At 46.4% G+C, this 26,307-nt stretch overlaps 1 protein-coding gene across 6 annotated transcripts in view; it reads right to left on the bottom strand.

The window, feature by feature from the left end:
- Nucleotides 1–26,307, bottom strand: part of PHTF2 (putative homeodomain transcription factor 2) — a 589,432-nt gene that overhangs the window by 142,886 nt on the left and 420,239 nt on the right. For all 6 annotated transcript variants that reach the window (XM_086967374.1, XM_086967375.1, XM_086967378.1 and 3 more), the window contains 2 exons: nt 22,994–23,212; nt 84–212 (listed from right to left, as the gene is read on the bottom strand). In XM_086967374.1, coding sequence (XP_086823500.1) covers nt 84–212; nt 22,994–23,212 — 348 coding nt within the window. The remainder of the gene's footprint in view (nt 1–83; nt 213–22,993; nt 23,213–26,307) is intronic.

The following is a 26,307-nucleotide window of genomic DNA, read 5'->3' as shown; positions in this document are numbered from 1 at the left end:
AGGACGAATGCTCATTTATAAAACACATTTTGATTCAAGAGATTAAATGCAAATGGAGAAGCTCCTGGCACAGGCCAACTTACTCTGTTCATTATCATTCCACTGATTTCAAGGACTGACATATCCGCTTTCTTACAGTCATTGCCTTCCCATACAATTGCACTCACTTTTTCCAACCCTGGTTTGGAACTATGAAGCCAAGGGGAATGGCTCTGGAAAAAGAATTGAAAAAAGACCGGTTCAAACAGGGGTCTCTAATGACAGTGAACAGAACTCTAGACAATTCTCAATAAGGGCAAACCACTGATTTTGACAGCTTAATTAGCTAAATTAAAACAGAGAAATACTTTCAATTCATTTTGTAGTCAAAAGTCTTATAATGCTGAACAATTGTACACTGGTTTCAAATGGAAATTGCTACGAAGTAATTTATTCTCAAGTAAGACTGCAATCATGTTTCCTGCAGTACATGTTACATTTGCACAATCTGAACCACTATAACCTATCCTCACTCACACTCTCAATACCATCTGATACAATGACCACTTCATCAACCAACTCTGCATCCCCTCAACAATACTGCACATCCTTAGACATGCCCTACACACCTTGAATAATGGACAATGCTCTGAAAACTCTCATCCATGTTCATACCCTCTATCACGTACTGCACCTTTATAATTGCTCAATGCATAGCCGAAGCACTTCATCTCGCCCCCCCCCCCCCCCCCCCGCCCCCCCAAAACCCACGTAATATTCACAGGTACAGCATACTGTGCTGTGCAGACTTTAAACTGTGCTTTGCTGATCTCTTCCCTTCCTAGCACAACGTGGACTGTACGATAGACACCAGGCTACACATTGCAGAACCTGCAAACAGGCTCTATGCTTTCACATACTGTACATCTCTGGTCAAATTAGCATTTTGGTCACAGTGTCTTCATCCACTTACACTTAAACTCATTTGTATTTATTATAATTCTACTTTATCAGTATAAAAAGCAGAAAACATGTAAATGCCACAGAGTGCATCTCCTTTCCACAAGTATAGTAATCACAAAAATAATCAGCACAGTGAAAATTCAAAAGCAGTACCTCAGACTTCACACTCAAGAGCTTAAAGAAGCCTAGTGGGGAAAGGGAGAGATTAACAGTGACACACAGCATGGACGAATAAGGGCAATGTAAACCGCTAACAATCAGGAGACCCTCGCCCAAAAGAGACAATCAACACAACTTCCATGGGATGGCACTCCAAACATTGAGGTCAGAGTCATCAGGCAGGGTGATTTTCCCTCCTAAAGCATTTGCCCCTCCCCCACCCCCAAGAGATTATGCAGAATTGAGCAGGCAGCATCACATAGTAAGAAGACATGTTTCCTGTCCTCACAGTCTACTCTCAGTGAGACCGGGTGTCTCTCAGATGCATCAATCCCCTTGACCATAAGTGGTTTCCAAACTACCATTAGTTCCTTGAGCCTAGCCAAGGAGTAAAGGCTCGTATTGGGAAAGAGGAGGGAGGATGCTACACACAGACTGTGCCCTAAGGGCGGCATCCAGTATTATTTGTGTCCAGGATCACTATTGCATTTCCTCCAAACTCCTTCCTTCCTTATTCACAGGCCACTTAAAAGATCTATGCACTCCTCAGTGTTTGTACTTGGTGCTCAGTTTTAGGTTGAAAACTATGGTTCAGTCCCAAGACCTCAGTGATAAACGACACCGATTGAGACAATCTTAGTCCAGTAACCCTTGACATGCCACAGGACCTCCCTTGTAGTGTACAGTACCTTTTCGGTGATGTAATGTTTGTGGTGCAGAGTGTGCCTGCGTAGGTAGAACGCCTCAGGGAGACCACACTCCATTTGGGTTGTCATCGGTCAGGCCCCAGGCATATAGAAGGCAGGGACCACATAATGGCCAGACTAGCTGATGTTCTTTAGGTGTTTATGGCGCAGCTGCAGATGAGTGAAGGCAGAACCAGTAGAAGAGGTGACTGGCTGTGGGGTTGCAGTGCTTGATCTTCAGTGAATCTTGCAGCTTATGAATCTTTCTCCAGTCCAACACACAATGTGCCATCCAATCAAGTAGGTGCCCACACCTTTGAAGTACTTGGCTCCTGGCGCTAGCCTCTCTGTTAATGTGGATCTCCTTTAGCACTTTGACTTGGTTCTTACTAAAGACTGTGGAATGCAGTCTGATTTTTACAAATGTCTCATGGATTTGCAAGGCTCAGATCTTGTAGGGTGAACTTGGGCTGGAGTTCTCAGGTACCCTTCGTTAATGTGGGGGTACATCTTGTGGTCACCCTGCAGTAGCTTCTCAGCAACTTCCAGGCTTCACATTTGCAGAGCAGTGCATATGCCTTCCTGGTGCGTAGCAGATGTCTTCAGCTTGTCCCCATCTCCACTTCTGAGAAATAGTTTCCTCATGCAAGGGCACATCCAATGTCCCTCCTGAGCAACTAGTCAGCTTGGTTCCTCAAAGCAGAGTTTAGAAAGTATTTTCCAGTAGTATAAAGCAAAGATCCCAGAATTCGGGTACTGAGCCTGACAAGGGAATTTGGCAGCAAGGGGACTTGGAGGTTTAGACCCCAACCAAATAGTTCTTCTGCCACCTATGTAGAGGCACTAGAATCCTGTAGACAACTTTAGGCACACTGGCTGGAAGACTCTCCCCAAGTTTATACTAAAGTGGCAGACAAGAGTTGTGTAGATCAGTAACTAAAGTCTGAAACCAGTTCTGAGCAGTTCTGCCCTTCTGCTTATTCCTCTCACACTGGTTCAACCACAGTCTTTGTCTCTAGGTGTGAGGAGGAAGGTGGGATGGAGGCGGGAGTCTGTACACAGAAGAAACCCAACACAGCAGCATAAAAGCAAGGGAAGCATCACTACTGAAGAATGGTTAAGCTGCAGGAGTAGCCCGTCCTGAGAACGAGCTATGATATGGGCAGTAGGAAACTCTCTAGCTTCAAAGGGGGCCCTCTCTCTCTCCTCTCCTTAACACGTCTCAGTCTGAACCACTACAAAGGATCTCTAAAATGTACTGGGGCGAGCCCTGCAATTTGCATCTGCTGTCGGGTGTGCTTCTCCAAGCCGCCATCTTATGCACCATCTGAATGTAGCCACCTATGTCAAAGAAGGACTCTCTAGACTCGCTAGCCAGTACACATACATGCAACATGCATGTACTATATGGATGGGCAAAGGAAATGGTTACAGGGTACTGACAGACCACTTTAAAAAGAAATTGTGGGAGATGCCAGTAAGTGACTTTCTATGGCATGGGCAGGTGAAAAAAAGAGACCTGCCTTGCCACTATAAACCCACCTCAACCCAGTAAGCTGATGGTAGTTGTGCTCAGTAAAAAGGGCACACAAAGTGCGACCTATAGATGAAAGAGCTCTGTTCGAGGTCTCAATCCGTTTCACAAAAGTACAACATGATGGTTGTGTGTGCTGCGGCAGGGGTCAAAAGCTGCAGCTTGCTATTATGATTTCGTGATTTCGGCACACTCTCCCTTGTGCCAAGCAGGGGATCTTTCTCAGTCTCAACAGTAGTAAAAAAACAACTCCAAACATTCTTAGATGAACAGAACATCTTTAACTTCGAGTCATTATTTTTCCCACCCGTCATAAAATGAAATAAGTATCCAGAGAACTAATGTAGTTTAGTGGACTGCTAAAGGTCTGGCATACTTATATGAATGAACCATTTGTATTTTACATGACACACCACAAAACCTTACTGAAAAGACTGCACCCGCACTGCACTCATTGGATGAGGATTCCAACCACTGCCTGAACTGCCTCACCTAGATAACGTGCTATATGCAGTAAGAATCTTGTGTATTACGTAATGTGCACTAAGCCCTTCAAGAGCATCTAATGGCCATCCCAGCTATCCCTTATTCATCTGTGTGACTGCCTTTTCTTTGTAATCACTGCACTCACTAATCCGGACTTTTGAATTCCTCTGATATTACCAATGCTCTGTGAACAACACAGTAAACTCGTGTATCCAGATACTGCCTTATGGTAGATTCACTGACTGATACATATTGATATCAGAATGCATCATTTTTTATTTAAAAGTATATATCATACATTTTTACAGCCTGTAAACAAATTGGCTGAAAGAAGGATAAATGTTAGTGGAAGTGTGCCTCTCAGGTGTGATTCCCAATATCAAGCCCAATGCGCTTCAACTCTTGAACATGTGCATTTAACAATTTGAAACGGATTTCACTTTATCACTCCAAAGCTTGTCATTTGCTGGGCACTAATTTCTGGTGGCCAGGGAGTCTTCTATTTCATGTTGCTCTGAGGTGCAATTTTTGTGAGTCAGCAGGCATCTTGAAGCCATGTAGCCGTATAATTCCTGGAACAAGGATTTTTTTCCACAGCTGCTAAATTTTCAGCCTGCTTGTTTGTGGCAGTTCATGTTTGCAGTGAGCTTATATTTAACCTATATCTTCTGTGTAACACTGTGACAAGCTATGCTAGCACGCATGTCACTGTACTGTTGCTAATTACAGAGAATAGTAATTTTCCACAGACTAAGGCACTACAAATCAGAAACATCCTAAAATCATAGTAACTTACTACCCTTTTCAAATAGGTATTTGGAAAGCTTTGCCACACCAGCAGCCAAATGGACATTGACTGATGTTATGTTTTATTATGAAACTGTGAGCTAAATGTCAGGCTCTTGGTAGGGTGCCTGCTGGGCAGTAGCCATCATGTAGCAGTGAACTCTCTTAAAGAGTTCTCCCATGTAACATTCTAGGACCAAAAGCAACTACATTAATAAAATGTCTATTGCTTACAATTTATAGGGATTTCGAATTGGTCTTGTGTGCAGTAGTGCAACCAGCAGAGCCCCGATTCTCTATTATGGCTAGTCCATTCAGTCTTGTTGTGTTTAGCATCCTATAGCTTAAACAAGACTCCACGCTCACCTTCAATTTACAAACGTAGGGCTAGAATTACCAGACTGCAAAGAGAAAAGCATGACTGACTGACCAAGTTACACTGGACATGGGAAAAACTGAGTGTTCTACATACCAAAGCATGCTGAATGAACTAGCCACAGACTTTCTAAGTCTCTAACTTAAAATTAGTTATACCAGATCCTGATAATCAAAATAACTAAAAGGTACATACCCTTGAATGTCAATAAATGTAATAACTAATTATGTGTACTGGACTATGTGTTTTATGTTCAGATGAAGTTCTATTTTTTATTCCTGAAGACCAATATCCACTGTGAGAGATGGGGACACGAAATTCCAGAGTGGAGCTGTATTGCCTGAACTATATCCATATATTAAAGTTCTCTGCTGGGTGCCCTTTTCACACTCTAGGCAAGAGGAGTGTTCTGCCCAGAACAAGCGTCCAACAGAGATAGGGATAGGAGCATGGCAAATATAGGCTTAGGAGTAAGAACGTCATGACACTTGTTTAAACCCCAGGTGATAAATGCAAAACAACCAAATGAAGGACGGAATGTTGAACAATGAAAACATTCACCGCCAGTCATAAGGAGCTGGGGTTAATCCATTGTTCTTTTGCTCACCACACCACCACCCCAGTTTGGACCCAGCCATATGCAAAACAGTCTTGACCCTGTCCCACATGGGAACAGTCCAGCCCAAACTGCCAAGCCAGGTTCTCCCTGGACCGGAAACAAGAATATTGGGACTAGTTTCGGGATATCACCCCCAATCAGCCAGGCTACCTTGAATCCAGTGGCGCAGTGAGCAAGGGGCCCACGCCTTCGCATACACTTCTCACTTAGCGCAACAAATGCAAAAATAAGAAATAATGGCCAGAATGTTTAAGAATGTAAACATTCACCCCTAGTCATAGGATCTGGGTTTAATCCTGTCACGGGGTCACGACCTGCCCCGTAACGGACTCTCAGTCTCGATTGCAGGAGTGGTCCGGGCCCTTTAAGGATTGCCATGACTTTCCCGAATGGAACTCCGCCCCTATGACGACGGAGTCCTGGAGCCTATCCGAATCGGGCTCAGGGGGAAGAAAGGCGGACACGGAAGACGCAGTGATGTGGACGGCGCAGCGCGAGTTGAGGGAGAGCAGCCTAAGCCGACGGGAAGCCATCCACCCTGAAGAAGCTGACTCGGAGGACGACGGAGGAGTGAGAGCCAGCTGGAGACCTGAAGACGCCGGTGAAGGGAGAGCGGTCCGTGGAGTGACGTCCCCTGAAGAAGTGGGAGCCGGTATTCGAACTCGGGACAGAGTGAACACTCCGGAGGTGCTGTCCCAGGAGAAGCTAGGAGGTAAACGTCCCCACGCATCTCCCAGCCACGAGCAAGAAGACGTGTGGCTACCGCAGGTACGGAAACGATTGCGCAAATTGCTTACTTTTAAAGGAGCAGGGGATGGGTAACCGAGGGAGGAGGGAGGGACTTGGTTGGGGCACTGCAATCTTTTGAGCACAGCACCCCGCACATTCCATTTAGCTCAACCAGCCTTTGGTGGTGGTCAATCGCCTGCCTTCCTCACAAGTGTTACCCTCACCCCCTTTTCCCAACCCTTAAACAGACACCATGCTGTTAACTAACGGCCACGCTTTCTTTTCTTTTGTTTGTGGTTCGGGCCGAGACGGGCCGAAGAGAGGACTACCCCAGCCCGAGACAGGAAGCGGATATCACCTCCCACAAGGATTATATTTCCTGCAAATACTTTAAAAACTGTTCTTTTCTTGAACCTTCTGGAAACCTTCAATAAACCTTAGATACTGCACTTCAGTGTTGGCTCCTTCCCTCCTTGTGACCCCTAAAGGCTACGAGTGGCGAGCCAGCCAGGAGTATCCGTCTGACAAGATGGAGGCCTTATTAAACCAGATGAGTGAAGGACAGTCCAAACTGGAGTGGGCTATTGGACGGTCTACGGAGCAGGCAGATAATGATAGAGCCGCATCCACAGCGGCCATACAACAACAGGCTGACCATCTGACCAAACTAGGTGAGGGACAAACCCAACTACTAGCCACCTTAGGTCAACATCGTACTGCAGCTCCCCCTGGAGCCATGGTTCCCTTACAAAAGTATGTGGCTGGAGACGATCCCATTTCCTTCTTTCTGAATTTCGAGAGGGCTGCTAGAGCCAGTGCTTGTCCAGGTGAGAGGTGGCCTTTTTATTTAGCTCCCCTTTTAACGGGGGAAGCGCAGGCAGCTTACAAATTGGCTAATAAAGATGGGACAGCAGCATATGGGCATGTCAAACAGATAGTCCTGGACAGACTCAGAGTCGATGACGAAAGCCTTAGGATAAGATTCCGGCAGGAAAGAGGACTACCAAATGATGCCCCTAAAACACTATTCTACAAGTTAAAAGACGCAGCTGACCGCTGGCTGAAACCCCAAGATGGTAACATAGAAGAAGTAATGAACAAAATTTATCTTGAACAATTCCTTGAAGCCCTACCCTATGGTACTCAAAGGTGGCTTAGACAGCATGCAGGGCTAACTCTGGAACATGCCATAGAAATGGCCAATTCATATGCCCGTGCTCAAAGCCGTCCTACCTTCTGTGAAAACGAAAAACCCAACAACAGCAAGATACTAGGAAAAAACGACAAGAAACCTTGTAAAAGCCCGACGGAACCCCTCTTTAAACCCCGGCAGATAAAACCTGAACCTCCAGTTCTAACCGGTCCACAATGTTACGAGTGTGGCGAGTGGGGGCATATTGCAAGGTACTGTCAGAAAAAGAAAGAGAAGGATGAAGAACTTATGGAAGTAGGATATATGCCCCGCGCAATCCTGTACGCTCAAGAAACAGGCCCAGCCTTTTACGTAAGTGTTTTACTAGACAGTAGGAAAACCCGAGCTCTGTTAGATTCAGGGTGTCGACATTCAGTGGTTAGGGAAGATTCCCTGTCTGACTCTTCGGTTTTGCTTAACCGCACTGTTAGAATAAAATGTGTGCATGGGGACATACGCACCTATCCTCTAGCTAGAGTGAATATAACAACGGAAGTGGGTACACAGGTACAGTGTGAGGTAGGAGTACTCCCGAAGCTTCCTGAACCCCTTATCCTTGGGACCGATAATAAGTGTTTCCCCACTCTTATGTCAGAAGCCCTGCAAAAGTATGGTATACCAGCAGCCAGTAACCATGGCCTCCTGGTTGAAGAACCTTGGGCCACCAACACAAATTTTCGTGCTGCCCTGTTAAATGATGCCTCTATGACACCAGCTTTGCAAAACGCCAAGGAAAACAAAGACCAAAATCACCTACAATACCCTTGTTTTGTGGTAAAAAAAAGGGCTTCTGTATAGGTTAGGCGATGTGAACGCTACTCCCCAGTTGATTGTACCCACTACCTTTCGTGACCAGGTCATGTTCTAGGCACATGCACACTTACGGGCAGGTCACTCTGGGGCTGAAAAAACCACTCATTCAATCATCCAACATTTTTATTGGCCTGGAGTGTACGCTCAAGTAAAGAAATATTGCCAGGAGTGCCAAATCTGTCAAAAACGCAATCCCTACATCCCACCAAAAGTTCCTCTTGTCCCGCTTCCTATCATAGGAAAACCTTTCGAAAGAATTGACGTAGACATAATAGGTCCTCTCCCCAAGTCCCATCGGGGATACCAGTACGTAATGGATGTCGTGGACTATGCTACTCGTTATCCTCTTAGAGCATCCACGACCAACGCCATTTCCCAAAGGTTAATCGAGCTGTTCGCTAGAATGGGGTTCCCCAAAGAACAAATATCAGACCAGGGAACCCCGTTTGTTTCTCGTCTCATGAAACAGGTCTGTGCCCTCTTGAACCTCAAACACCTACGTACCTCGGTCTACCACCCACAAACCGATGGGTTAGTCGAACGCTATAACGGTCTACTAAAAAACACTTTAAAAACGTTGCTAACAGGAGACGGGAAACAATGGGACCAATTACTTCCCTTAGCACTGTTCATCCTAAGAAGCCAATATCAGAGTAGCCTGGGAGCATCACTCTTTGAGCTCCTTTTTGGAAGGAAGCCCCGTACGCTATTAGAGATCACTAGAGACAGTTGGGAAAAGGAAGGGCCCAAGATGCACAAGAACTCCTGGATTACTCTCAACAGCTGAAGAGCCGGTTGCATAAACTCAGAACTCTGTCATATGAAACCCTTGAGAAGGCCCAAGTAAAACAGAAAACCTTCTACGATGAAGGAAAATATGGAGAGAACTCTCTGTAGGTGATTGGGCTCTTATACTCCTTCCCACCTCTACCCACAAACTCCGCAAAGAGTGGCAGGGTCCCTTCCAAGTGACCCGGAAAATTGGAAGAACCATCTATGCCCTGAAACTGTCTCCTTCTAAAACCCAGATATACCACATCAACATCTTGAAGAAGTGGCTGGGTTCCCCTCCTCGAACACCTGTGTCAGTGTCCCTAGCCACCACACCACCGCATACCATAGACCAAACAGTATTGAATCCTGATCTTCCTGAACCAAGGAGGAAGGAACCGTTAGACCTGCTTTTAAGACATCGGACTATATTCTCTGATCAACCAGGCAAAACGACATTAGCCAGTCATAGCATCCCCACACCAGAAGGAGTCACGGTAAAACGGAAACCCTACAGGGTTCCATAAGCCCGGAGAGTGTTACTAAAAACAGGTAAACAAAATGTTGGACGCAGGTATTATAGTATCCTCTAAAAGTAACTGGTCATCCCCAGTCGTTCTGGTACCAAAACCCGATGGAGCACTAGGTTCTGTATTAACATTAGGGCAGTCAACAAGGTGTCCAAACAAGATGGGTACCCCTTACCGAGGGTAGATGAGTGGATTGAGCGCCTTGGTGAGGCTCAATACATAACAACTATTGATCTTACCAAGGGCTACTGGCAGGTACTTCTCTCTCCCCACAATTAGGAAAAAACGGCCTTCATAACACACGAAGGTCTGTTTCACTTTACTGTACTGCCGTTTGGCTTACATGGTGCTCCGGTAACCTTTCAGCGTCTTATGGACACCCTCCTTGCCCCATACACCCAGTTCGCAGCCGCTTATTTGGAAGACATTGTTGTTCACAGCCCTCACTGGGAGACACACCTTCAGCACCTCAACCAAATATTAACGGCCCTGGAAAAGGGGGTGTTACACATCAACGCCAAGAAGTCCCGAATAGCTTTTACAAGGGTTAAGTATTTAGGGTACGTCCTGGGTAACGGTCAACTATACCCTCAACAAGAAAAAGTAAAAGCCATTCAGTCACAAACTTTCCCAACCACTAGAAGAGATCTTCGCGCTTTTCTCTGCCTTGTCGGCTACTACCGCCGATTCATTCCACACTTTGCATCAGTCTCTGCCCCATTAACTGACTTACTGAAGAAAACTGCTACGTCCTCACATTTTAGAAAACCACCTTCTCAGGCGCATGCAGCTTTTCAATCTCTCAAGGATGTCCGTTCCTCAGCCCCAGTCTTGGTAACCCCTGATTTCGAAAAACCCTTCTATTTACAAACCGATGCTTCAGGTTTTGGGCTAGAGGCTACATTATCCCAACTAGACACAGAGGGCAGGGAGAGACCCATCCTATGCCTGAGTAGGAAACAGTTCCCTTGAGAAGCGGCCTACCCAACAATCGAAAAAGAATGCCTTGCAGTGAAATGGAGTATTGAAAAACTCCGGTATTACCTAGAAGGCCGCCATTTCACGCTGTTTACAGACCATGCCCCCTTGACTTGGCTACAACAAAACAAAGGCCGGAACGATCACATTTTGCGTTGGTTCCTTTCACTACAGCCCTAGGACTTCGAAGTACGTCATAGAAAGGGTTCCAACCAGACTAATGCGGACTTTTTCTCTCGTTATCCTCTTTCCCCCGAACGGGAAAAGTCAGGGGGGAGGATGTGTCACGGAGTCACGACCTGCCCCGTAACGGACTCTCCGTCTCGATTGCAGGACTGGTCCGGGCCCTTTAAGGATTGCCATGACTTTCCCAATGGAACTCCGCCCCTATGACGACGGAGTCCGGGAGCCTATCCGAATCTGGCTCAGGGGGAAGAAAGGCGGACACGGAAGACGCGGTGATGTGGACGGCGCGGCGCGAGTTGAGGGAGAGCAGCCTAAGCCGATGGGAAGCCATCCACCTTGAAGAAGCTGACTCAGAGGATGACGGAGGAGTGAGAGCCAGCTGGAGACCTAAAGACGCCGGAGAAGGGAGAGCGGTCCGTGGAGTGACGACCCCTGAAGAAGTGGGAGCCAGTATTCGAACTCAGGACAGAGTAAACATTCCGGAGGTGCTGTCCCAGGAGAAGTCAGGAGACCAACGTCCCCACACATCGCCCTGCCACGCGCAGGACGACGCGTGGCTACCGCAGGTACGGGATCGATTGCGCAAATTGCTTAGTTTCAAAGTAGCAGGGGATGAGTAATCGAGGGAGGAGGGAGGGACTTGGTTGGGGCACTGCAATCTTTTGAGCACAGCACCCCGCACATTCCGGTTTAGCTCAACCAGCCTTTGGTGGTGGTCAATCGCCTGCCTTCCTCACGAGTATTACCCTCACCCCCTTTTCCCAAGCCTTAAACAGACACCATGCTGTTAACTAACGGCCACGTTTTCTTTTCTTTTCTTTGTGGTTCGGGGCGAGACGGGTCGAAGAGAGGACTACCCCAGCCCGAGACAGGAAGCTGATATCACCTCCCACAAGGATTATATTTCCTGCAAAGACTTTAAAAACTGTTCTTTCCTTGAACCTTCTGGAAACCTTCAATAAACCTTAGATACTGCACTTCAGTGTTGGCTCCTTCCCTCCTTGTGACCCCTAAAGGTTACAAATCCATCGTTCTTTTGCTCACCACACCAGGTGATATCATGCAGTCCCCACGTCGTCTTCAACCACACCATCTAACTCCACTGGACCGACCACCGCTGCATCCACTTCACCTTCTGGAAACCCACCATGCACCACCGCACTCAACAGATCCCCTGCCGCTGCTGGAGCAAAGTCAGCAAAGACCAGCTAACTACCACCCTCGCCCGGAGCCCACCCGCATACCCGACCAACCCCGCCACCGCCGCCCGCAACCTCAGACTGTAGATCAACAACTGCGCCAACGCCCTTGCCCCGCCCAAGAAACAGCCACACCAGAAAGAAAGCAAGCTGGTCCTTTGAAGATCTCCAGACCTTCAAGCAAACCTGCCGAAAGCTAGAGTAGAACTGTATCCGTGAACGAACACCTGAAAGCTACACAGCCCACAAGAACGCCACCCACAGACACAACCACCTCATCGGATCCGCCAAGTGGGCCTCCTTCAAAGACCACCTAGACAACAACGCACACAACAGCAAAGAGCTCTTAAACATAGTGAAGGAACTCTCCAACCCCAGCTCCAACACCAACAACATCCCACCTCCGCAAGACCTGTGCGACTCGCTGGCCACCTTCTTCCACCTCAAGATCGCAGACATCCACGACAGCTTCAGCGCTGTGACCGCCCCAGCAACCACCAAGACCCCCGTCCCCACTACCACCACCTGCACCAACCGCCTGCTCTCCTGGACCAACATCAACAACATAACCACCATCAAGATCATGAACTCCGTCCACTCCGGATCCCCGTCAGACCCAACAAAGCCAGCACCACCATCGCACCCCATCTATGGAAAGCCATCCACATCTCCTTCGAGGCAGCAACCTTCCCGGAGAGCTGGAAGCACGCCGAGATCAACGCCTTACTCAAGAAACCCAAGGCGGACCCCAAGGACCTCAACAACTTCCGACCCATCTCCCTGCTCCCGTTCCCAGCGAAGGTCATCGAGAAGGCTGTCAACAAACCACTGACCAGATTCCTCGAGGAGAACAGCATCCTGGACCCATCCCAGTCCAGGTTCCGCAGCAACCACAGCACCGAAACTGCCCTCATCACCGCCACCGACGACATCAGGACCCTGCTAGACAACCGAGAAACCGCGGCCCCCATCCTCCTGGACCGGTCAGCCGCCTTCGACGCGGTCTGCCACCGCACGCTACGAACACGCCTCGGCGACGCCGGGATCCAAGAGAAAGCCCTGGACTGGACCTCCTCCTTCCTCTCCGGCAGAACACAGAGCGTCCCCCCACCCCTTCCGCTCCAAAGCCACCGAGATCATCTGCAGCGTACCCTAGGGCTCATCCCTCAGCCTAACGCTGTTCAACATCTACATAATTACACAACAGGGGATGGTGATGGACAGAGTTTCTGAATTAAGCAGAATACTCTCACCCAGTCAAGAGATTTTAGGGCTTAATCCAACACCGTTTTTTAGCTCACTGCACCATCCCAGCTCAGAACCTGGCTATTTGCAAATTAGTCTGTCCCTGGCCCAGTGTATCATGGGAACAGGGCAAACCAAACTACCAAGCCAATTCTTTCACTGGGAAGGAAACCAGCTACATGTCACTTCCTGCCCATGTCGCCCGACTGCACGACCCCAACAGCATCTCCTATGTTGATGACACCCAGATGATCCTCTCCCTCACCAAAGACCCCCTCTCCGCCAAAACCAACCTCCACAAAGGACCACACCCTCGCCACTGTCCCCCATATCCAAAGAGTGACCGGCGGCGGAAGATCATTCTCCCACCTCGCCGCCAAGATACAAAACACCCTCCCCATCCACCTACAGCAGACCCAAGACCTACTAACCTTCAGAAGACTAACCAAAACTCAGCAAACATCTTTGTAAAACTTCTCTCAACAGTCAACCCCATGTGTAGTAGGGGTGGGGCATAAAACATAAGCCCTACAAAAGACTAATGAAGGAAAACTAAGTCAGTACTATCAAGACCTCTACAAATGATATGCTTTCCTTAACAGAATCTCTCCAGAACGATCCTCAATTTTCAGGAGCCCATCACAAAGAGGAATGTGAAAAAGTTTAACCTAACCAGAGACCACAGGCCCATATGGCTTGACTCCTGCATTCTAAAAGAACTTCTTTAAGTTTCTGCTAATCATACCCTCTTATCATGGAAGCATCAGTGTTCATGATATTTAAATCAGGGAAGCATACTCGGGACCATTGGTATAAACAGGCCCGTATTCCTTCTAAACAAGCTATCAACTTGGGTGACAACACTAAAAAAGGCTAATGCCAACAAAACCCCTCAGAAGGGATGTGGTTCTCCTCTCACAAGAAACAGAACGTGCCTTTGAAAAGATAAACCAAACCCCTTTTCTGTTAGCAATTTCTATGGACTGCTAGCGCAGAGCAGTTGGGTAAACAAAGATATTGCAGGAATCAGTGGGGAACAAATTCCTTCAAGCTAACAACATTTGTTGGTTTCACTCACAAACTTTGAAATTTCCCCCTATTACTCTGAGATAATGATGTCTTACCTGGAGCCAGAAATTCAAGGTATAAATACTGCAGCATGATGAAGAAATAATGTCTGATAAAATGAATTATTTTCAATAGTGCACCAAATTGTTAGAATAGTTTGTGATCTTTTTAACTCCGAACATTCAGGGCATATAACAGGCTGATTACGCAAAACTGCTAGGATAGATGGAGCAAGAGCTACGATGTGGCACAACTTAACCAATGCATGGATTTTCAGGATAGCGTTTATCAAAATGATATTCTTAGTTTGGTCTATTCCAGTGGGTGGAGAGGCAGGGGATTTTTTGGCAGCAGTCACTTCTAATCAGAGACATATAGTATGTCTGTGATACAGAAATGACATGGAAGTCACACTACATGGACACAGGAAGATGGCCAATGCCAAGAGAAGATAGAAACCTCGTTATAGTTTGAGTGTTTGTAGGTAAAATGAGGCAACCAGTCGTGGAACATCACTTTCAGATGGAGGAATCTAAAAGAGGCAGGAGCACAGACCATCAAACGGCTGTCCAATAGGGATGCTTGGACATCCCAAGAGAAGCTTGTAGAGCACATCCACATATAGCGCTAAAATGCCACACTCGTACCTACTGCCCAATCTAAGCTGTCGATCTTGACCAAGCCAGAGTAATAGCAAATTTAGCGGCACCACGGCCATCCTGGATAGCTTGGGTTAGAGTCGCCCTGAGGTCGCCTAGGACTGCTAGTAAAACATGGTCCACCATGTCCTATAGGGCACTGGCGTAGCGGCCTAGACGTCAGCTAGAATTTACTGATCACAGAGCAAGGCTTGTGGAAGAAAAGATGTGCTTGCTAAATGTCCCTAATCTCTTACACTCTAATCAGGCGTGATGGTGGGGAGGGCGTTGGATTTGCCTCACTGGTGGGCACCTGCACCACCAAGACCTCTGGAAATGGTGCGTTGAGTAAGACAGTCAGGGTCACCTGGCGCTGAATGATGGCACCGAGCTACGTTCCTATTAACTAGTGGTCCTGAACATAGTTTTGCCCATGAGATTATCAGTGCAGTCCACAAGAAATGCTAAGAGGTTCTGTAGGTGCTGATCAGACTGGAATACTGTTCCAAAAGTGTTCAGATCCAGATTGATGCTTAGAAAATACTCACAAGGTGAGGAATATGTGGTTAGAAGAATCCTTCAGAAGAGAGAGAGACGTACCAGGCAAAGAAGTGTTTTGAAACAGAAGACTAGGAGAGGGAAGTACAAGTGGAACACAGTTCACCCAAAGAGAGATGTGCTGCATTCCCTTACGTCAAGGTCCAAGGGGGTCGGCCATAGTCGCATTCAAGTACTACAGAAAGTTATCACGAAGTTGTTCAATTGTTGACACAGACCTGTTGCATGACTCTGCACTATTAGGTGCACTACCAAAGGAGTGGGGAAGTGGCATGGGAAGAGGTCACTCTTTAATTTCAATGGAAACAGTAGCATTGAAGTGAGAAACTTGCATAAAAGGTGGTGGGACTGGTGCCTGAATAAGGGTAATCCGTGAGAACTGATACCAGCCTGTGTTCTGATTTCTTAAGGAAAATCTAACTGTTGAATAGTGGGAAACTCCTGAGCGACGCTAGAACCTGAAGGGGAGAAACCGAATGAGATAACCACAAGAAGAGAAAGAAAGCACAGCGGGAATTACAATTTGAACTGCCTGATGGTGGAGGATTTCTAGGAAAACTGATAACAGTTAAATATTCAACCTTCTACTGACCATTTTTTAAAAAAAATAAACAGCCTTTAGAACTCAGTTTGGTTGTTTCCTGACTGCAACTTGCTCATACAAAGGCGTTAAGAAAAGGAATTAGTTACTTACCTGTACACTATAGTTCTCCAGTATTATCTTTCATAGATTCACATGCTTGTATCTTCCCCGTCGTCATGGTGGGAGTCTAACGGTAACAGAATGACCAAGCAGTATCATAGAGAAGAAAAACTGCATAGAAAATCCCCATAGGGGCTGTATTATTTGGTAACCAGACCATTTCTTTGTTTGGTCCAAAAGCCAGCCAATCAGCATTGCTGCCCTGCCCTCACACTCCCCAGCAGCAGCTTCCTGCCTCAGATTTCCGTCCCCGAGTGAGAGACATGGATAAATACAGAGAAACAGGTTCTGCCTGAGAAACGGGGAGGCGGGCGGGCGCATGTGAATCTATGAAAGATAATACTGGAGAACTATAGTGTACAGGTAAGTAACTAATTCCTTCTCCAGTATTACATCTTTCATAGATTCACATGCTTGTATCAGAGTAGTAAGCAGTGCTCACAACATTTGTAGCGTTTCCAGGACAGAACTCATAAGGAAGCTCTGCCGCAAAGCAATGATATAACAGTACATATCAATATATAAGTAATACGATAAATGCATGTTTAAATATAAATCAAAGCACTGTACAGAAAATACATCATGCCATTAGATCATACCTTACTGAAATAGACGTTTCAGAACAGCTTGTCCCACTGCCGTGTCCTCCTTCCACGCAGTGTCTAGACAGTAGTGTCTTGTAAATGAATGCACGCTCTTCCACGTTGCTGCTCTGCAGATGTCTGGCAGCGCCACTCCTGCGAACAGGGCCATTGAAGTTGCCATCTTCCTCGTGGAATGTGCATGCACCTTAGAACATAGCGGCTTTCCCGCTTTTTCATGACATTTGAGGATAGCTGAGGAGATCCATCTGGCGATACTCAGTCTTGACAAAGGAAGACCTTTCCTTTGTCCTTCGAATGCAATGAATAATTGCTTGGACTTGCGGAACGTTTTTGTCCGTTCAATGTAGAACTTTAGGCATCTAGAAATGTCTAGAGAGTGTAAGGCTCTTTCTGCTTCCGATGAAGGATTGCTGAAAAAAGTAGGCAAAATAATGGGTTCATTGAGGTGAAAAGACGTTGCCACCTTGGGAATAAAGGTAGGATTTGTTCTTAATATAACCCTGTCCTGACGAAATTGTAAGAAGGGTTCCTCCACTGAAAAGGCCTGGATTTCGCTAACCCTCCTTGCTGATGTTAAGGCGAGCAGGAGGGCTGTTTTCCATGACAGGAACTGTAAGTCTGTTTTGTGTATAGGCTCGAAAGGTGGCCTCATAAGCTGCGATAGGACTGTATTGAGGTGCCACGGCACAGGTGGGCGTCGGATGGGTGGGAAAACTCTAAAAAGTCCTTTGATAAATTCCTGTATTATTCTGGAGGATCAGAGAGATGGTTCATTTGGCTTCCGCCGGAAGCGTGATATTGCTGCCAAGTGTACTTTGACCGAGGCATGCGACAGACCTGCCTTAGATAGTGATAGCAGGTAAGGTAGGATACCTTAAGGTTGTACCTCAAACGGATGCAAGTTTTGTCTGTTGCACCAGTGGCAGAAACGGGTCCATTTCGCTGCATATGTTTTGTTGTTGATATAGCTCTGGCTTGTGAAAGAATATGCCTGCATTCTTGCGAAATAGCTAGATTTTGAAATTCCCGCTCATGAGGTTCCATGCTGACAATTTTAGTGATTGAAGATCCGGATGTAGAATCTGCCCTTCTTTCATGGAGATGAGGTCCTGAAATGTCGGGAGCTGGATTTTGTCGCCCCTTGACAATTGAAGTAGGTCTGAAAACCACGCCTGTCTCGGCCAGGCTGGTGCTATCAATATGACCCGGCACGGTTCCAATCTCATCTTGCGCAGGATTCGCGGTATCAACGGGAACGGAGGGAACGCGTAGGCAAACCTTCCTGTCCAGTCCATGAGGAATGCATTTCCCTTGGAGCCTTGTTGATGGTACCTGGACGCAAATTGAACGCACTTTGAGTTGTTTTTTGTTGCGAACAAGTCTAATGTGGGAGTGCACCACCTTTGAAACAAGTTGCGAATCTGAGTGTCGTGTAGTTCCCACTCGTGCGTCGCATTGGGAGTGCGGCTCAGGGCGTCCGCCCGTGTGTTGAGGACTCCCTGTATATGCTGAACCTGAATTGAAATGCCGTTGGTTATGAGCCATTTCCAGATTCTTTGCGCCAATGTCGACAGCTGTTTGGATCTCGTTCCACCCTGTTTTAGCAGGTAAAACATGGTTGTGGTGCTGTCCGTTTGGATAAGTACTGACGATTGGCGTATTCTGGGAAGGAATGTTTGAAGCCCTAGGAACACCGCTTTGAGCTCCAACATGTTTATGTGAAGCTGAGCTTCCCAATCTGACCAAAGGCCCTGAATTTCCAGCTCCTGAAGATGCGCACCCCATCCTTTCAGCGAAGCGTCCATTGTCATCACGAAGTCGTGATCTCGAGGAATAAAGCTCAAGCCTTGGTCCAAGTTCTTTTGAATCTTCCACCATGACATGGCCACCTTCATATGGTTCGTGATGGTAATGCGATCCTCGAAGGTTCCTCTGGCCTGGACCCACTGCTCGTCCAGTTGTTCCTGCAAAGGCCTCATTCGAAGCCGACAGTTTGGTACCAATGGGATGCAGGATGACATCATCCCCAACATAGACTTGTATATCCTCACGGAAGTGGACCTTTTTGCTTGAAGTGATGCCGTTAGCCCCATGATCTTTCTCATTCGGTCTTCGGAAGGATAGGCTTTCCCTGCTCTGGTGCATATCCATGCCCCCAGGAACTGGATGCCTTGGGCCGGAGTCAGCGAGGATTTCTCTAAGTTGGTCCTCAGGCCCAAGCGCTGAAACAGCCGGATGCAGCTCTGAAGAGATCTTGCTGCGCCCTTGAAAGATGGACCTGTCACCAACCAGTCGTCCAGATATGGGTAAATGTAATGCCCTTGCAGTCTTAATGGACATCCAGTTGGTGAAGTATTGAGACAGATAGTGGTCGTTTTCCGGGATCTGTTGTGTGGGGAGCGCCGGCCTGAAATCATTGACGTCTGTTAGACTGTTGATTTTTTCCCCTGGTGTTTGATTTACCTCTGGACTGTTGCTGGTAAGAGGAGTTGGAGGACCTGAACTGGTTGTTGGTATTATACTGTCGATACCCCTGTTGATTATACGGCTGATATCGATTGGACTGAAAAGAGGGTCTTTGATTAAATTGACCTCTCGCTCCCCTCTTTCGAAAGGACTGAAACCTTCCCTGTTGGAGGGATCCCAGCGCTCTAGCTGTATCCGTGTCCGACTTTATGCCTTGCAACGCCTCGTCGATATGTTTGCCAAATAAATTTTCACCATCAAAAGGCATATCGACAATCTTCGCCTGCACTTCTGGTCGAAACGAAGTCGCTTTGAGCCAGCCTTGCCTGCGAAGCGAAACCGCCCCAGCCATCTGTCTGAAGGCCATAGACGAGACATCCATGGCGATGTCGATAGATTCGGCAGCAGATTTAGCACCATCTTTAAGGATGGCTGCCGCCTCCTCCTTTCTGTCTTCCGGTAGCGCGGAAAGTATGGGTGCAAGATCGGACCACGTTTGCCTGTTGTAACGGCTAATCAGGGCCATTGCATTTGCCGCTTTAATGGTAGAGGCTGCCATGACCGCAAACCTCTTACCTGCACCATCCATTCTCCTTCCTTCCTTGTCCGGTGGCACTAGGGAAGTAGCCACTGGGTTTTTTTAATTTCTCTGCGCCGCCTGCGTCACGACTGATTCCGGTCTGGGGTGTCCTATGAGACAGGCTGCTGCGGACTCTGGCGCTCTGTACTTTTTTTCAATTCGAGGGACTGAAACCGCTATAGACGCCGGTGTTTTCAAAATCTTTAGGCCCTCATCCCAGATATGAGGGATAATCGGAATTGAGCGAAGCGATCTCTTGTTATCGTCCTTGAAATCGTACAAGAAACAATCCGTCTCTTGCACTTCCACATCCAGCTCGAATCTCTTAGCCGCTTTTTCCATGATATCATGGAAGCTTCCGATGTCTTGAGGAGGAGAGGTAGACGGTAGAGGGACAGTTGACGGAGCCGATGGTAAAATGTATTCATTCCATTCCTGCCCTGAAGCATCATGGACAAGCTCTCCTTCTTCAGGCTGTTCCTCTTCGTCGGATTCCGTTAAGTCATCCCTTATAGTAACAACTTGCGGTGATCTCACCCCTTGTTCCTGTGGGGCAGTTGCTTTAGGTGTCTGAGAAGAAGGCATCTGCGTAGCTGGTTGCGAGGTATTCGCCTCTGGGAAACGACGGTAGTAGTCGTTTAACATCAATCTAAGGACAGACACAAGAGTGATAGGTATGGAAACCGTCTCTTGGCGTTCCTCCTCACGTGAGTCCTCATGTTGTTCTTCCTCCTCATCGTAATCACCAGATTCCTGAAAAGATTCATATCTGGAAGACTGTGGTCTGTCCTTGAAGGAATAGACTTCCTCCTCGTCCGTGTCTTGGCTCTTTATCTGAAGCTGAGAAGGACTGTATGCGGCACCTGAGGACTCGTCTCCATCTGAGTCGTGCTCTAACAACGAGGATGGTGGCAAAGGTGAAATCTGTGTCCATGAGGTGAACTCCGCAGATTTGCTGATAGTAGCCGAACCCCTGGTCGACTGAAAAGACCGGATCGAGATCATGGTCTTCGACTGCGGTGATTTGAATGCTTTTGCAGTCGTTAGCACTATTTTCGTCGACGGTGTCGTCGACGGTACCGTCGACGGAACCATCGTCTACGGAACCATCGTCGACGGGACCTTCGTCGACGGAGCCTTCGTCGACGAGACCATCGTCGACGTGGCCCCCGTCGACATCCTCGACGTCGAACCTGTCGTCGACGGAGTCGTCGGTCTTCTCGTCGACAGTGAAATTTTACTCGTCGATGTTGATATCGTCGACGTCGTAGCTTTAGATCCTATCGTCGACGAAGCCGTCGTCGTCGACGGTGAAGTCGTCGACGGAGCTGAAGTTTTCACCACAGGTCTTGGAGCAGAAGCTAGGGAACTGGTCGAAGGAGCAGACCCAGGCCCTTTAAGACTTGACTGCTTTTCCAGAGGAGTCATAGGAAGAGATGATGCTGATTTCTCCTTAAATTTACTCCTTTTAGCCTCTACTTTCTCCACAGAAACAGAGGCTTTCCTTTTCTTGGGTGTCAAAGGAGAGGAATCCTCCTCAGAATCTGAGCCTGATGTGGCCTTCTTCTTCTGAAGCCATAACAGCAATCTAGCCTCTCTGTCTCTTTTAGTTTTGACAGAAAAGGATCTACAGTGTTTACAGTCTTTCGCCACATGCTTGGGATGAAGACAGTAAAGGCAGTCCTTATGTGGGTCCTCAGAGTAGAGCCTGGCCTCCCCACAGGATCTGCAAGGCCTGAACAGCCTCTTTTTAGAGCTTTCAGCCATAATAAGAAAAATAGGTACACACAATACCTTAATCCAGTAGACAAGAAACAAGATTCCAAAGGGTCAAAAGTTCACTCAGGAACAGAGAACTGAGCAGAGCTCAGGGAGACTCCTTTCTCACACGAAGGCGGTTGGAAGTCTGAGGCAGGAAGCTGCTGCTGGGGAGTGTGAGGGCAGGGCAGCAATGCTGATTGGCTGGCTTTTGGACCAAACAAAGAAATGGTCTGGTTACCAAATAATACAGCCCCTATGGGGATTTTCTATGCAGTTTTTCTTCTCTATGATACTGCTTGGTCATTCTGTTACCGTTAGACTCCCACCATGACGACGGGGAAGATACAAGCATGTGAATCTATGAAAGATGTAATACTGGAGAACTGGGAATACATAGAGGTTAACAACTACTTTGACAAGGGTAAGATTAAAACCTTTGAGTAAATAAAGAGGTTATCTGGAGTAACCGAAGAGAAAAAGATTCTGATTCGTGCAAGTTCGACTCGGCGTCTTTTTGCTGGAGAATGTGGAGTCAGTGGTGTTGATCTATAAGTTGCTCAAGGATGTAGACAATGTAAATTAATAGGAATTTCAGGCTTATCTGAAAGAGGGTGCACAGATAAACCGAAAAGATGGCATCTCACTTCTGACAAATTACACCCTGTGGCTCACAATAGATCAGGCCACTGCTGGAGGGTGTGGATCCAAAAGCAAGATATTTTATTTGGCTTTGCCAACACCTGCAAAATTTTTGGGCCAAAGTGTTATGAGAACTAGAGAGTGACAATGATCATATTTCCGTACATCCTAAGGGTTGTTGTTTTAGGCTGACTGCAACAAAACCCATCATCCACCAAAACAATAAGCACAGTGTCTTAGAAAACTAAGTAGAGCTTCCTAAGACACTTAGAATAGGTATAGAAAAGGCACTATGGTGGATGAGTAACTTCATTGAATCTACTACCAATACGAAATGGAGAAAACTGCTGCCAATATATATGGGAAATTTGGCAACCTATGTGCATCAATATTACCATACTGAGGAAAGACAGAGCGTGCTTAACAGTTGCCTTCCCATATTAATTTACCATCATCCTGCCAATGTGTCCAATGATGATCTGCCTAAATATGCATCAATCTGGTTGGGGAAAAGGCTAGATACATGTTAAAGAAACATCGGAGGGAGTAAGGGGTATTGGGGTAAGAGTGTGAAGATGGAAATATGAACAGTAGACAGAAATGGGGTTAAAGAGGCTACACTGGCGACTGTTAATTGGGTCACAGCCTTGGTTGATTGAGACGTAAAAGTTACAATTAGACAGGAGGGTGTAAATAACATGCTACTGCAAATTATTGATTTCGGCCACAGAAAGCAAGGCTAACCTGATGGAAGGGGTCATCTCGGTATTCCTTTTTTACACACGGATTGATATGGGTGGTTTCTACATCCGTCTCACTGGTGCAGGAGGAGCGGCACTCTGCACAGTGCAGGAGATCTTCCCATAAGACATCCTCAGTTTCTGATTCTGGCCTTGTACTCTCCGAATCCAGTCTTGAACTTGAACAGCGAGAACTGCAACTGGTCCCAGATTTTGGTACATCCTGAAATCGACACAGGTAGGTATGATAAAATATTTGGTACTTTTAATACAAAACCCTACTAACCTCTCCAAAAGACAGTAAGATGTAGGTTGAAAATAATGACAGTATTCATTCATGCATTCCAAAAATTCTACCTAACTAGTAAACATTAAAAATGATATGGCATCAATATGCATCCAATCAGGCACAGCCATAAGCAATAGAATAGGCCACATATGTATGTGGTGAATATCTTTTGTTGTGATTTACATAGAGATTCTAGGTTAGGACCAGAGGCAAGGATTGTTCATCTAACTTTCTTCATTTTATTATCTGGTGCTACATAAATCTACAACACAATAACTCAATGGACCACATAACCCATGAGTCCATCAGAAAAACATCTAGTAAACATCCAATCAGAGATGAGACCCTCCAAGACTACAATCCTCAAGAGAACAGCACCAGCTTCTTCGCTGCTCAGCAGCAGGTTAATGATTTTGTGTTCAGTGAGGACATTTGATTGCGATATGGCTTGTAACAGTATTTACTTTGATACTTTTTTGTGAGAATTGCCATATTATTCCTGATAACTTTGTTTATTCAGCTGTTTTAATTATTCCCCTTATCTCTGAAGGTGGGTCCTGCTCATGGACAGCTCGACTGCTCAACCGCACTTGTGAGCAATGTGGAGTATGTTTTGTGGTTCTTTGAAGCAGGAGACCGGCCTGCCTACATGAGGTGCACTGACAATATGCTTAGGTGGGGCCTTAACTAACCTGAAATAACAGGGCTGCAGCAAATGAAGGAGTGCAATAGCTCTCCAGCCCACCAGGGGGTTCTGTAGGTGGTGTAAAATGCAGTTCTTTCCGCTTTTGTTCTAGGGCCACAGTGGACCCATTAATGGGGGAAGAGTGCAGCTTCGAAAATATTGCTAAATGCATTTGATCTATTTTTTAAACAAAGATGTTTTGATTCCAAAAGTTCTAACATAAAACTTTTTGAAAATAAAGATGAAACATAGGAGACACCAATGTATAATAATTATACAGTGCACACTAATATAAATTCTTCAATACAAAGACATCTGATTCTAAAATGGTAATTACTATAAAAGATTTTGAAAATAATTATGCTAAAAAAATGGTTCCCTGCAGTACACCCCAGAGTCCATGGAGAGTCTTTGATTCAACTTGAAATACCACAGACGCCCGAATATATTTTTGATAGGGAGTAAACCTCTATCTGACATCACGTGGGTATTGCAGACCCCTAGAAAAACTAGGGCATGGGTGCCTAGGTCCAGTGGGAAATTTCATACCGGATTCAGTGGGCCTAAGTCATAATACAAATACTAATCCTGGGAATACAGCCCCGATCTCTATGCTAGGTATAGACAACATGATCTCCTCAGGAGACAAGGGAGTTACAATATTTTCTTCTCATCTGGGAAAGTCTACTAGCGGTTTATGTTCGCACCTACAAAGCGAACTCTCCTCAGTCTTTGAGCTCCTGAGAAGAGAAATGCTGCTTTAACCCTCGCGAAGGAACAATTTAAGACCCATCAGACCCACAGAACACAAAGGAGCTCAAATTCTTTCCCGGAAGAAAAAAAGGAAAAGCGACAAAATAGGTACCACAGACGTTTTTCAAGGTCTTAGAGATGCATTTTTGCAGAAGCACACCTAGGAGCATAATCTCCAGGGAAGATGAGCCTGGGATTACCCCAAATGCAGAGAAAACCCCCTTCCAGTAGGGGATCCTGAAAAAGGAGATGGCTCAGATGATCAAGGAGATGACTTGGCGAAAGGTAGCTGGCCTGAGTCGATCCTGGTACCCAGATGAAGGCCCAGACAGGAAAAGACCCCAGAGGTTTCATCTGGCAAAAGGGGTCAGAGACCTTGGGAGATCGGGGTCATGTCACCCGTGATCCTCACAGTGACTGCCACCAGAAAAGGCTGGCAAAACGTGTCACCAATAGACTGAAGAAACTCCTGGACAAGGAGGAGAGGGGCCGGCTATGGGCAGAGTGTCCCTTGACAGCAAAGTCACACTTACTCCCTTGATAGATGGTAAAGACCAAGTTCATGAAGGATCCCCAAAAAGGGATTAATGGACCCTGGAGAGTTTGTCAGGACAAGCTGCCCCACATTTCTGGTCGACTAACAGACTCCTGACGTGACTGAAAAGGCCAAAGAAACTGGTAATCGGATTTCCCCAGGGAAATTATTGTATTGTATTGCAATTGCATTTATATAGCGCTTACTACCCCTGACAAGGCGTCAAAGTGTTTTTTGGCTAGTAGCACGCTACTCTGAAACCTAAAAAGGATTAGTGGTCGACATGCCAGTCTGTTAGTTGTATTGAAAAGGATTTTGGGGGATAGAAGAGGGAACAGTCTATACAGTGTTTATTGGGAGATCATAGTAGTAGGATGAGGTTTGGGATGAGTATAAGGAGAGATGGAGGAGAAAAGAATCTCTAGCGATGGATTAGGGATATAGTAGTGAAAGGAGTTTTGGGATGAGTCAAAGGAGGGATAGGGGATGGATGAATTTAGATGAGTTGTTTGGGAGATCATAGTATTAAAATGAGCTTTGAGGTGATCTAAGGAGGGATAGAGGGGAATAGTCTAGAAAGGGTTATTATGGAGATCATAGTAGTAGAATGAGGTTTGGGATGAGTAAGAAAGTGGAGGTGGAGGATACAGAGGAGACCTACTGGCTCTGCCAATGCTTGTTTTAATGTAACTTTTTATACACCATTGAATTCTATGACTGTAATTATCTTGCTTGTGCAAAGAGCAACATTTTTTTAGGAAATGCAAACTGCATCCTTTTTACCGAACATCAAAGCTCACTTGTTATAAGTCTGCAGTAGGTGCAGTGGCTTAAAGAGGTCTCTTTGGAGACTCCTTCATAGAATAATTAGGGATATTTTTAATTACCCTTTCGTCACTGGACAAGGTCCAGCAATCAATAAGAAAAGGGTTTGGACAAAAGGTTGTTGGTGAGGGGGTAGAGGCATGGGGCACTCAACTGTTTGGTTTTTCTTCCCAGCCTATCAAAGAGGCCAAGAGCTCAAATATAGTATCCAGGTGCAGCACCAGAAAATGT

This window comes from Lissotriton vulgaris, chromosome 1_1, assembly GCF_964263255.1.
Source record: "Lissotriton vulgaris chromosome 1_1, aLisVul1.2, whole genome shotgun sequence".
Taxonomy (NCBI): domain Eukaryota; kingdom Metazoa; phylum Chordata; class Amphibia; order Caudata; family Salamandridae; genus Lissotriton; species Lissotriton vulgaris.
The sequence above is the reverse complement of the archived record's forward strand: the minus strand, read 5'-3'. Positions and strand labels throughout refer to the sequence as shown.